The 13300-nt window shown below is 43.5% G+C and overlaps 1 protein-coding gene across 1 annotated transcript in view; it reads right to left on the bottom strand.

The window, feature by feature from the left end:
• The window catches only part of TENM4 (teneurin transmembrane protein 4), a 385173-nt gene that overhangs the window by 189961 nt on the left and 181912 nt on the right, over positions 1–13300 (bottom strand). The window contains exon 6 of the mRNA XM_060017248.1: positions 5809–5979. Within this exon, the coding sequence (XP_059873231.1) occupies positions 5809–5979 (171 nt within the window). The remainder of the gene's footprint in view (positions 1–5808; positions 5980–13300) is intronic.

Genomic DNA, 13300 nt, shown 5'->3' with positions numbered 1-13300 from the left:
GCAGAAGGAGAGGATGGGGACATTAGAAGACCACCCTTAGGACATTAACGAGCCAGAATCAAGTCAACAGACCACATTTTATTTGTCATTAGAAAGACCTCTGGGTATCCTAGTTCCAAGGTTTGTGGTGGCGTTATAGATGTTGGAAGAGACACTTCAGAGACCGAGAATCCATTTATAAAGAAAACACATTTGTGGGAACTTTTTATGAAAAGCACTTGGGGAATAAGAAATTAAAATGTCATTTTTTCCCTAGCTTTGTAAGATTCCTTACAAAGCACATTTGATGCTGAAACGGAGCTTGGCAGGGCACTGTTGTAGTCATAAAATATTTTACTGTTTTAAATAATAAAATTCAATTTAAATGTTAAACTTCTCCATATGTTATCATTCCTTATAAACTCCTAGGCAGAAACATCAGGTTTTTAGCTTTAAACCGTTAAACGTTATTTTAATTAAAAATATGCCAACAAAAAAGTTAAAATGCATGCTCTCAATAAAAGTATCACTACTCTTCTGTCCTCAGCATGGGAAAGAGCTTGCATTTAATTCCTTTATGGAAGGAATATGCCCCAGACTTTTACCTTGAAAATGCAGACACACACAAACACTGTGTTTCAAAGCTCAAAGACAGAAGCCAAATTCACAAAGCATTAAGATGGAAGAGAATTACTTTCACATTCTTCCTTATCTGATTTTTGGGTTCCCAGTACCACAATCCTTTTATAGTCCAGGAAGAAGATAGTATACCCTTCAGCTTATAATTCTGTTAGGGAAGCAGAACTAGGAGGGAGTATGAAACAAAAGCAGGATGAGTTCTGAGCTCTTTACCGCTAGAAGCTGCACAGAAACAAGCCGAGACTCCTAATTCCAAGGACTCATTTCCTTTGTGAGTAGGTAGGAGTCAAGAGCTGATGGGATTTGAGAATTGTCTGCATTCAAATAATTCCTGTGTCTGAGAATGAATAATGGACACTTCTCCCACATTTTGGCATTGCCGTTGGAGAACCCTGCACAGTTCATTTCCCCTCCAGTGAGCATGTGTTCAGGAGACAGCTATGGAATCAGCTAAGTTCTTTCGCCTCACAGGTCAGAGGTCAAGTCCAGAGACTCTCCAGAGGTCTGCAGGCCCCAGAGGCATAAGTAAGTTGGCTCTTAACCCAGAGGAGTGGCAAAAAGGAATATTCTTTTCTAGCACTCTAGTATTTCACCAGAGCTGGCCAAAATGGGAGAAAAAAATCATATTTGGTGTGTATACAATGATATAAAAATAGTAAATTCTGGTCTACGGCACACTCCCAACCAGGACCTTGACTTTCTTGAATGAGTCTGTGACGGCCACTCTGGAGCTTAGGTTCAAAAGTGACCTTTGTACCAGAAGTCACCCTGTCCAGATCCTTAGGGAAGCGGTCACGGGCCCAGTCTAAAGGAAAAGTTTGAGAGGGAAAGAGCATCCTCCTCTTAGAATTTAACCTTTATCATTCTTCCCCTCTGGTCCCTAGTGGTCCCCACAGGGACTAACCCTAAGGATGAGATGGAAGCTTCTCGGAGGGAAGACCTACAGCCTGCCGAGTACCTGTGTCTGGTGGGAAAGAGGCATGAGATTTGCTGGGCTAAGGGCTGTTCAGAGTGAGACCACTCTCATCCTTTCCTGTCTTTTAAAACCCCTTACTGCCTTTGTCTCTCCAGATCTTATAACCTAAGATTCTTTGTTCTTAATTTTGAGCACCAAGATTGAGCACTAGGACAGAAAATATCCCACTAAATGGGAGTACCCACTGTGTAGGTGGTGGAGTAGTGACGGGGTAGAGGGTAGAGGCAGTTGGAGGCGAAAAGTCCTGTGAATATAACTCTTTTTATTCCTACCTACATTCTGGAAAACGATAATAATAATAAACATTATTAGCAGTAACAGTAATAGAGGTAGCAGTACTAATAGTAGTATAATCTATCATTTATTAAGTTCCAGCTACGTACTGGGCATCTTTATATGTATCGGTTCCGTTAATCCTCACACTATGAAAATGTATATACGGATGCTCAGAATGCTAAAGAAACCATTGAGATGGAGCCATCTGGGCTGCTCCTTCATTTATTAGAATATGGCTTCTTAGAACACTAAATTGATAAATCATTAATTAAAACTCTTCAAAGGTATTCTCAATGGTGGCAGAGTGCACTGACCATCTTTAAGAGCGAGGGTCCAATTTAATTCACAGTCCTAGCGGGCTTAATACCAAGGCTAGACCAGGAAGATCCAAGGCCCGTTGGAGAACTTCCTGCCATCCTGGGATACAAAAAATGGACAATTTTTATGAACTAGGATCCCACACACAGGCCCCAAAGTTAAAGGGAGACAGTATCTCAAGACATTCATAAGAAGGACGCTATACAATCAGTGCGTGCCCCAGAGGCTTAACAAAGTACAAAGAGCTTAACTCAGAATTAAGGAGCTCCAACAGCACGATTAGGTTTCACAGGGCAGATTCTACTGGTAACAGTCCTTTTCTTTATAAAGATATACAGATTCGGGCTTCCCACAGCTATGCTGTGGAACTATGCAGTCATGTCTATGAAAGAAATTTCTCAACAAATTACTGAAACGATTGGATAGTTCAAATAAGGGAGATTTGGAAGAACTGAAATTCCATGCACTTCCCAAGTTCAGTCTTTATTTTCCTGAACTGAGATTTATCCAGATAGGTTCTAAATTCCTAATCAACCAACACTCTCCCCCCTCCCTCCACATTTTTGGTTCTTTTCAATGCAATAACTTGCACAAAGATTTCTTTAGTTTCCTTAGCAACTGTTTGAAATTTATTTGGTTATCAAAATAAGCTGTCCCATTCTGGAGAGCCCAGCTGAGCCTGTGTGCAGCAATTCGCATGGTTCCAACTGATGGGCAATTTTGATTTCACTGCAGAAAGAAGAAAATACTATCCCTGGCCCACCAATTAAACCATCAGAAATGCTTGTTTATTCAATGCTTTTTTCCCTTTCTCCATTAATGCATAACATAAGTTCTTATGGTTTTACTTCGAAAAGCTGCTGTATTTGGTTTCCAACCCATGACAACCCTGAAATGGTTATAGCCACTTTGAAAATATAGTATAAATCGCAGTTTGATGTTATCCTCAAAGACACAATGAACCTTTAAAATACTGGGTTCATCATATAGTTCACTTGTATAATTAAAAAATATATACCCTTTAAAAATATTCACAAATGCCCCAGACTTTGTGGGATCTTTGAGGGAAAAATATTAATTAGTCTGGATTTCTGAGTTTCTAATAACTGACATGGAATGGCTTGGGATTTGGGTGGACAAGAAGAAAGGAATTAACATTTGTTGAGTGCTTCTTCATAACTAGTCTTTGACAAGATAGGTGTTAGCAACCCTTGTTCCACAGATGAGGAAACCAAGGCCAAAGGAGATGGAGTAATGGGCCTGAGTTAACAGAGCCAATAACTGGCAGGACCAGGACTCAAATCCTGGACTGTCTGGCTCCAAGGCCTATTATCCTCTTTCCATCCACCACGCTGCTTCCCCTACCATTGTGGAACAGGGCTCTAATCTTAATTCTGGAATCAGTTCTCGGATACCCTCAGAAGGGACAGGAAATATGCACTCACAACAGGGTTAAGGACTTTCCCCCTTGAGATACATCTAAGGAACTAGATTTTTAACAACACAATTAAAACCGTAAACTGAGTAGACACACTGGTTTGACCAAGGCAAAAGAAATTAAGAACCATGTGGTCTCACATAAACTATAGGAATATTTGTCCTCTGTCTCTCCAGACCAATGTATTTTTTTGTCACAGTAATTGCTTTTGATGCTGACCACCTTCCAGCATTGCACTGCATTTTAGGGGTCTGTAAACAGGCTTTCCATTTGCATTAGTAATGACAGATAATCCCTTTAAGCAAAAATACTCCAGTGAAAGTAAACCAATAAGCTGGTGCAATTTTATTTTGTCTCTTATCTGCACCTCCTGCTCCTTGGGAAAAAGAAAACAAAACCTAAACAACCCACAAACTAATTTCATTACAGTGGGAGACTTTAGAGAGAGCCAACTCCTGTTGAAAGAAAATCTGATAGAGAAAATACATTTTTCTAAATGAGATCTTTGAGGGTTCAACATATCTTAAATCTGTGTTTGTTGATTCTAAAGACAGTTGTCATCTATGGTATTCACCTATGACATCTGACACTATAAGCTGACACGGGAATCACAAGGCAACAGGAAGGACCATGGACAGGGCCAACCTGAAAAAAAATTCTAAAGAACAATCTGGTTAATCATATGATGATTCTGTTACTAATTTCATATGTAGAACTTGTGAATTAGAATGGACGTTACAGATAATATAGCTCAATAACCTCCTTTTAAAGAGGAGGAAAGTGAAGCCCAGAAAGTCTCTCAAGGGATTTGCTTAAGGGCATCACAAGTGGCAGCAGCTGGACTTGAACTCAGGGTTCTTGACTCCTAACCCACAGCTCTTCCCATGGCTTCATCCATGCTCCCTCCATATCCTATTAAGGTGCAAAAAAAGTGTAAGTTATTCAATGTTTTAAGTCTTAGAATCTTTGTAAAGGAGAAGACTGGCTTTGCCCCCCGCAAGAGAGTAGGGAGAGGTTCTGATTAGGCTCTTTGGAAATGCCCTCAGTTCCCTTGAAGATGACCATAGGTCAAGAGTGGATTTTGGCCTTCACGACCATTCAGAGACCATGAATAGCTACTCTGGCCAAGCATATGCTACCCTGTTAACCAAACTGATTCCTAGAAGGCAAACTCTTGACAGGACAGGGAAGCTCAGAAGCCATGACCCAAAGTTAACTGAGCTAAGAGGAAAGAAGATGTAAGCAGTGAAGATTGGAGGCCGCTGTGACCACTTTGCTGACTGAGGTAACACCAGAGAGAGAAAGCAGGCCACAGGAGAAGGGCTGGTCGCACTGCCTAAAATGACAGCCAGCCTGGCCCATGAGCTCAGACATCCTTCCCGGTACCAATTTTTGTGGGTCTGCCACCTCTTGGCTGATAGTGAAAGAATCTGTGTTGATGGCATGTTAGAAAGAGCCCTAAGAAATTCAGAACATGGGTCTATGGATGTCCCATTCAAGAATGCCAAACTCCAAATGTCACCACCACTTCCATCATTGAAAGAGAAACATCTGTGTCTCATTGTACAATGGAATTTCTTATCCACATCTCCTTCAGGGTCTTATAACCATGAGGTGAGTCAGGTAGGTCAACTTATGGAGACTGCAAGAGCCCTGCAGTCACACAGACCTGGGCTCATGTCCCAAATTCCATTATTTACTGGCTATGTGACTCTGGCCAAGTAACTTAAGGTCACATGGTTGAAAATGCTAGAACAGCCGAAGTGGTGTTTCCATGGAAGCACAAGGTCCAAGGGTATTTCGCTTACAACACACCCTCTACCCACCTTGCCACACCCAACTCCAGGAGACACCCATTCATCCCATGAGGTTGCCTCATCATGATTCCACATCATCAAAGACAGCCGCCCAGCAGTGCGAAAGCCCATGATACTGCCCTCAGGGCATGGGATGGGATGTTGCTGGCACCATGAACCCTGCCCAAGCCCCGCTATGAGTTCACAGTGACAAGGAACTGCGATGAAGACACAGGTGGCCTGGCAGCCGGTGTGGAGTGCAGAGGGATGGAGGAAGCACCAGAGCATGGAGCTGTGAGTCAGGCACATGGCGCGCAGAATGGCGGTCTCCTCGGTTCAAAGGCAGACACAGAGGACTCACGACACGAACAACACAGCAACCCTACCTTCCGTGGCTCCTTTGCCTTTCCTGTCAGAGATCTCTAACCCAGTGCCCCCTGAGGGATACAGGGAGACGTCCGTTGGCACAGGCCAACTGCTGGCTGTGTCCTCCGTGATCTCATACATCTGCCCCTCCATCGGCTGCAGGTGCCAGTTTAGGCCAAACAGGTGCATGGCTGTGGTGAGCAATGAGAAAAGTCATCTTTTTCTGCTGGAGGTGGAAATGGAACTCCCAAGCCAGAGGGGAGGACAAGTGGGGGTGGGGAACACAGGAATTCAGTTCAGTTCAGTTCAACAAAGAGCCCCTGAAGAGAGCTCTGGCAGTGCTGAGTGCTACACAGGGGACTGGGGCACAGAGATGATCCAGGCACAGACCCTGCCCCCGAGGGCTCACGGTCTAGGGGAGTGGGGAGAGGGGCAGGGATGAGGGAGTTTCAGGAGGTCCTGGCCTTTTTTTTTTTTTAACATCTTTACTGGAGTATAATTGCTTTACAGTGTTGTGTTAAGTTTCTGCTGTATAACAAAGTGAATCAGCTCTACGTATACATATATCCCCATATCCCCTCCTTCTTGCATCTCCCTCCCACCCTCCCTATCCCACCCCTCTAGGTGGTCACAAAGCACCAAGCTGATCTCCCTGTGCTATGCAGCTGCTTCCCACTAGCTATCTATTTTACGTTTGGTAGTGTATACATGTCCATGCCTCTCTCCCGCTTTGTCATAGCTCACCCTTCCCCCTCCCCATATCCTCAAGTCCATTCTCTAGTAGGTCTGTGCCTTTATTCCTGTCTTACCCCTAGGTTCTTCATGACATTTTTTTTTCTTAGATTCCATATATATGTGTTAGCATATGGTATTTGTTTTTCTCTTTCTGATTTACTTCACTATGTATGACAGACTCTAGGTCCATCCACCTCACTACAAATAACTCAATTTTGTTTCTTTATATGACTGAGTAATATTCCACTGTTTATATGTGCCACATCTTCTTTATCCATTCATCTGTCAATGGACAGTTAGGTTGCTTCCAAGTCCTGGGTATTGTAAGTAGTGGTCTTGGCCTTTTGATTCAAAAGATAAATAACAATCTAGAGGAAAAACCTGCAATTTGTATCACCAAGGGTTAATTTCCTTAATAGAAAAAGAACTCCTACAAATAATAAGCAAAGTCCAGCAAGTCAGTAGGAAAATAGGCATAGGATATGAACAGATAGTTTACAGAATAAGAAATGCAATTGGATCTTTGTCACGTGAAAAGACTCTAGACCTCACCCAAAGTAGGAGAAATGTAAGTTAAACTCTGCAATACTGTGTTTCACATATGGTTTGGCAAAGATTTTAAAAAGGCTGAAAATATACAGTATTGGAAAAGAACAGGAAATAAGCACTCTCACACTCATCTGGTTTGGTGTGAGCATAAGCTGGTACAAACCCTATGGAGGGCAATTTGACAAAAGCTATCAAATCAAAAATGCCCATACCCTTTACCCTGGAACTTAGACGTTCCAGTTCTCCAGATATGTTCATATACATACAAAATGATGTACATACAAGGTTATTCACTACAGTACTGTTTGTAATAGCAAAATATTGGAAACCAGTCCACCAATAAGGGGCTAGATAAGTTTTATTTATACAATATACTATGCAACCATAAAAAAGAGTGAGGAAGCTCTTTGTATATATTTTTCTGGAAGGAAAATTGTAACATTCAGAACAGTATGTTTGACATACTACATTTAGGTAAAAACATTTCTGCATATGTACAGAATATTTCTGGAAGGATAAGAAAGACACTGATAACTGGGTGCATCCTGTGAAGGAAGAGATGGGATCTGCATTTCACTGTGTATCTGCTGCACGTTTTGATTCTGTGTATTTTTGTGATTTTGTGCAATGCTGTGATTTTGATTCATGGGCATGCATTTCTGTTTTAAAACTATTTTTGCAAGGTAGCAACTGCTAAACAGTCTTCAACAATCGAGAAGAGACCATAAAACACCAGAGAACGGATGTTGTCCTTTAAATACACAATGCTTGCGAAGGCTAGGAAGCGTGTTTTCCAGAAAGGTTTGCAATCTAGTACAAAGCGTCGGCTTAAGTCCCACTGGCGATTCAAGACTTGCGCCTCATCAATGGTCCATACTTACCTCTTCTGGGACACCTTCCCTGACTCCCCGCATACAGAATCGCATACTCCAGTCCCCAACTCCCACAGCATCCTCTGTGTCGCATCACTCCTTCGTTCAGCTGATGAACACTTTCTAAAAGCCCACTCTATGCCAGGACCCATGGCTGACACTGAGAGCCAGAACTAAATCAGACGCTCCCTGCTTCCATGAGCTCGTAGTCAAGCAGGGGAGATAGAGAGAAGGACTAGAAGGCCCAGAGGAGACAGTGGCTGACCCACTAGGAGGGTGAGAGGAACACAGGGAAGGATCGACAGAGATATGAAGGCCCATCGTAATTATGTTTACTGAGGACCAACTGCTTGCCGGGCAGTGCCCTGGGTAATTTGTATACCTGACATCTAATCCTCATGCAACCTTGCCAGACCCAACTTATAGATGTGGACATTTAATTAACTCAGAAGGTTAATTAAAATTACGATAATTATAAAACTGGGATTTCTTGAGTGCTTTCCACGGGCCAGGCATTGTGCTAAGAGCAGGAAATCCGTTTCAAAGTTTCTTTGATCCTTGCAACAATCCTAAAAGGTGATAATGCCATTTGCCGATGAAGAAACTAAGACACAGAGACATCAATTAACCCTGGGAAGGTTAAATGGCTCACAAGTGGCAGAGCCTAGACTAGAATCCCAAACTGCTGGAATCCTGACATCACACACCATCCATCTTTCTGGCTGGAAGGAAGGCTCTTCCCACTTCACCATGCTGCTGCTCGCCAGCCTTTTCTAACAAGGTGGGTGGGGATGATAAAGACACCCCCTCTTACACATCAAGCAACGTCCCAGGCTTTTACATGTCTTTTTAGGCAGCAGTATAGGAGTCCGTGAGGCAGACGGAAAGTTGTGTTATTTGGCCACAGTTTGTGGAAGGGTCACTGGTGGTCTGGAGGGGCTGCGTGACTGCCTTCAAGATGCAAAAAGAAGTGTGTACGGGGGACCGGAGCACAGCATATCCTTATGACTCCTGATCCAAACACAAGCCACCGAGGAATACACACAAGTCTGGCTTAATCAGGAGAGCGTACACTGGTAACAGAAATGCAATCGGACCCTTTGCTTTCTCTCCGGTTACTGTGATGCAGTGGGAAGTGTGCTGGACCAAGGGCAAGAAAACTGGTTTTGAATCCTAACTGCCACTTCCTAGCTAGTCTCATCTGAGAAATGGGGATAAAAATATTTCAAAGAATTATTGTATCATATGGGATAATATATGGCAAAGCACTTTGTAAACTGTACATCTGTGTGATTACTATATTCTATAACCATTATAGTCATACCATTGATAATCCTGATAAAATAGTAGCTAACATTTATACAGCACTTTTTAGGTACCAGACACTAAATGAGGTGCTTTACACTGCTCTTGACCGTCTCTGTGTAGCTGTCAATAATAGTAACGTTAATTTGCCTATTAGAAGTGAATATGCTGCTACTTCCAAGGTTGAATTAGCTCACATTTCTGCTTACCTTCTTACTGATTTAATCTATTTATCGGCAACTCCAAAGGTAATGCAGAAATTGTTTGAATTGCGGACAACTCAGATATATGCAGTTAAACGAGCAGCACTTCTTTCCCCGTTAGAATCAATTATCTCATCTAAGTGTGCAAAAGAGCTGTCTTGTTAAAAGGTCATGAGAATTAACTAATCCCAGAATGAATAGAGCTCTCACAGCTTTGTGAAAAGAAACATTTTGTCAAAGCTTTCTCTTATTTTATTTTACTTTTTTTGCAGTACGCGGGCCTCTCACTGTTGTGGCCTCTCCCGTTGCGGAGCACAGGCTCCGGACACGCAGGCTCAGCGGCCATGGCTCACGGGCCCAGCCGCTCCGCGGCATGTGGGATCCTCCCGGACCGGGGCACGAACCCGTGTCCCCTGCATCGGCAGGCGGACTCTCAACCACTGCGCCGCCAGGGAAGCCCACTTTCTCTTATTTTAAACAAGATGCAAAAGGAAGTTCTCACGGTAAAAAATATGTGGCGGGGGAAGAAAAGCCAGTGGAAAGAGTGTTCCCGGTGAAAATGACCACAGGATCTGGCGTCCAGGGACGTTAATTAGGGCAGGGCAGCCCACAGCTGGATGGGGGAATGCTGTCGGCCAGAAGCCCAGAGGTGCATGCTGGCAGCCCTTCCTCATGGCCTTGCACCTCGGCGAGCACACACAGAGGCCCACACAGCTGTGACGCCGGTGGGTCTCTCTGTGGCCTGTGGTAGATGTGCTCTTAGAAACCACCTGGGAAAGCCAAGTTCTGGATCCAGCTCTAACTTGGACTCTCAGGAGATTCAGTCCTCCAGAAGTAATTCTGGAGGCTGGTGGGTAGGGAAGCGAGTACAGGGCCATCAACACCGGGCTGACAAATGGCCGACTGGAAGGTAGGAGAACCACTGGCTGAAACCACCCACCCTGGCCAGGCACCACACTTACCACCTGCAGGAGGTATCTTGCAGCAGGAGGTCCTCGTAAGGCATGCGGAACTAACAAGCCACCACCAACCGGAAGAATTGGGGAAATGTCCAAAGGAGAGAGGGGATGCCAGTTCATATGTCCTACTAACCTCCCAGAATCCTTCTCACTGGAATCCATCTTGGCTGAGTGATGCGCACGCCACCAGGAAGGACCGTGAGTCACAGTGATTGGCTAGAGACAACCTGGAAGCTAATCCCATCACCATAAAACCCAAGACTGCAAGCCACGTGGCAGAGCAGTCCTCCTGGGCTCCCTCACCCTCCTGCTCTCCACCCGGGCACCCCTTCTCAATAAGCTCTCTTGGTGTGTCAGCACATGTGTCTCCTTGGACAGTTCATTTCCGAGTGTTAGACAAGGGCCCACTCTCGGGCCCTGCAAGGGGTCCCCCCTTCCTGCAACAGTAAGATTTAGACAGAGGACAGGATGATACGGAGTCAGAGATGTGAAGTTCCACCAGTAATGTTGTCTTAAAGCCACAATAAAAGGGACCTTTAATCTGTGATCCAGTCTTAAATATAAGTCAGGCTAGGGGCCCCTCAATTCTTTTACTGTATTGATTGGTGGGTGGTCCGTCTTATAGTTCTGGGTTATGAGCGACAGAAAGAGAAGGAAGGGAAATAGTCTGCTCTGTTCTCCTCTTCCCAAAGGGTACAAGGCATACTCGGTCAGAGGCTGTCCAAAGAACACACAAGCTCAAGCAACCATTCGTCTTTGTCCTCGATAATATTCAAAATAATGCCAGTAACTCAACACCTGGCATAATCTGAGTGCATACTACATGCCAAATTCTTAATTTATATTATTCGATTTAATCCACATGTAAAGATGGGTTGAAAAAACGTTATTGGAGAATGAGTACAATGGAACTGAATGGAAACTGAGCTATGGGGATATATTCTGATTCACTCAGAGTAAGTGACCTAACATCACAGAGCTGGTATAAGTTTGAGGCAAGTTTCAAACTCAGGAGCCTGTGTTTCCCAGCCAAGCTTCCTCTTTTACACATGTTACTTTAAACAGGAGTAAACTATGGGCAATCTAAAGTCACCAGCAAATAAAGGCTGAAGTTAATGTCTGGGGGTCCCAATGGTGATAATAAATAGTTCTTACCCCACAGCAACCCTCATGTAAAGCTGCAGACAGCAGTAGGTGCGTGCTATCCAGAGGACTTGGAAATACCAGTCATGGATCCAGAAAAGCTAAATAATATAAATGGTCCTGTCCAGCCTGCTTTAAGACCAGACCACTGACACAATGTAAATTGTAATGATCGTAATCCCTCCTTCCAGAGGAATTAATAGTAAGCACCGATGCACATCACAGGATTATCTAAATTACACCCCACAGTGCGTATTTATACCTGTTGGTGCAAAACTCTCCCAAGTACCTTGAAAGTGACCTAAATAAGAAACCTGATACCGGTGTCCCCTTTCAACTAGTTTGTAATTCAGTGGAAAGGTGAAAAGATGCTAAAGAGTTGAGAAGAAGGCCGTGGAAAGGTAGCGAGTTCACAGGATCACCCACGTTGAAAGGTTACTGATTTCTAAAAGCCAAGAGCTAGGGTGGGGGGAGTTTCTTACTCCCTCAGATCTGGTCAATCTGATCCCAGGGCTGACATTTTCCAGTCGCCTTTTTCCTGCCCGGCGAGACATGAGAGAGGGCTGGGAAAGTGCAAGCTCCATCTTGACATTTTTAAGAAAAATGCTCAGTAGATGTTCAGACGTTGAAGGCTCCCCGCAGCGCCCAGCCAGCCGGAGGCAATTAACAAAGTCATTATGTAGAAGTCACCGAAGTAAGTATAGGAGTTTCCACTGTCACATGCATGCTTCCCTTCCAAAAATCGAATGCACAAACCCAGTTGCATCTGTAAATTAGCAGCTCTAGGTAGTGACTAGAGATGGTTATAACTTCAAGAAACTGTTGATTCAAGCAGCATTCTTGGTTTCAAAAGGCAGCAGAAACCAACCCAGCTGCATGGCTACCTACTTTTCTGTTTTACATTATTAATGCTCAGTTGTTTGTTTGTTTGTTCTTAACTAGCATCATTTCTGTAAAATATAACTAACTGGAGTTCTCTGACTTATGGTCCTCTAACGTAGAAAGCAGAAAACAAAAAGGCAAGACAATCACAACAGCAGAACGACAGAGCTTCATCCCCCAAGTTCTTCTCCTGGTTTGGCAACAAAGTCACAACATTCAAAAGTTTCAAACCTAGAAGCCATATACAGAGAGATGTACACTGCAGTGTACTAGTAAAAAAATCAGAAGCAACCTAGATGTCTTAAAATAGGAGAACTTGGCTAAACTATGATACAAGTACTGGATGGAATACCAGGTACACATGTGAAAAAAAAATCTAGAAAGAGATATGTAAAAATGACATCAAGCTTTGAATTATAGTGGTAGGATGACTGACTAATTTTCTTCACTAGTTTCCAAACTCACTTCCATGCTGTTTACATTAAAAAGGAAGTTCTACAACTTGGTCTTAGGAGCACAAGGTAAAGAAGGACAATAGAGCCGAGCGGGGAGATCCTGATTTTGAGCACATGCCATGTGTCAGACACTTAGGCAAGGGGAATTACATAGGTGATTTCATTCAGACCTTACATAAACCTTGAGAAAATCATTAGTATTCCCATTTTACAGATGAAGAAAGTGGAGGCTCAGAGAGGCTGCATGACCTGCCCAAAAATACTTCCCAAGATACTTCCCAGATGGGAAGTGATAAAGTCACTTTTGAACCCAGGTCTGACTGGTCCTAAAGTCCAAACTCACCGCTAGACTGCTGATGAATTACAATGCCTGAAATTAAATTAAAATTAAGATAATTTTAAGGCAAGG

This window comes from Delphinus delphis, chromosome 8 (genome assembly GCF_949987515.2).
Source record: "Delphinus delphis chromosome 8, mDelDel1.2, whole genome shotgun sequence".
NCBI lineage: Eukaryota > Metazoa > Chordata > Mammalia > Artiodactyla > Delphinidae > Delphinus > Delphinus delphis.
This window is presented reverse-complemented; position numbering and strand designations above follow the sequence as displayed.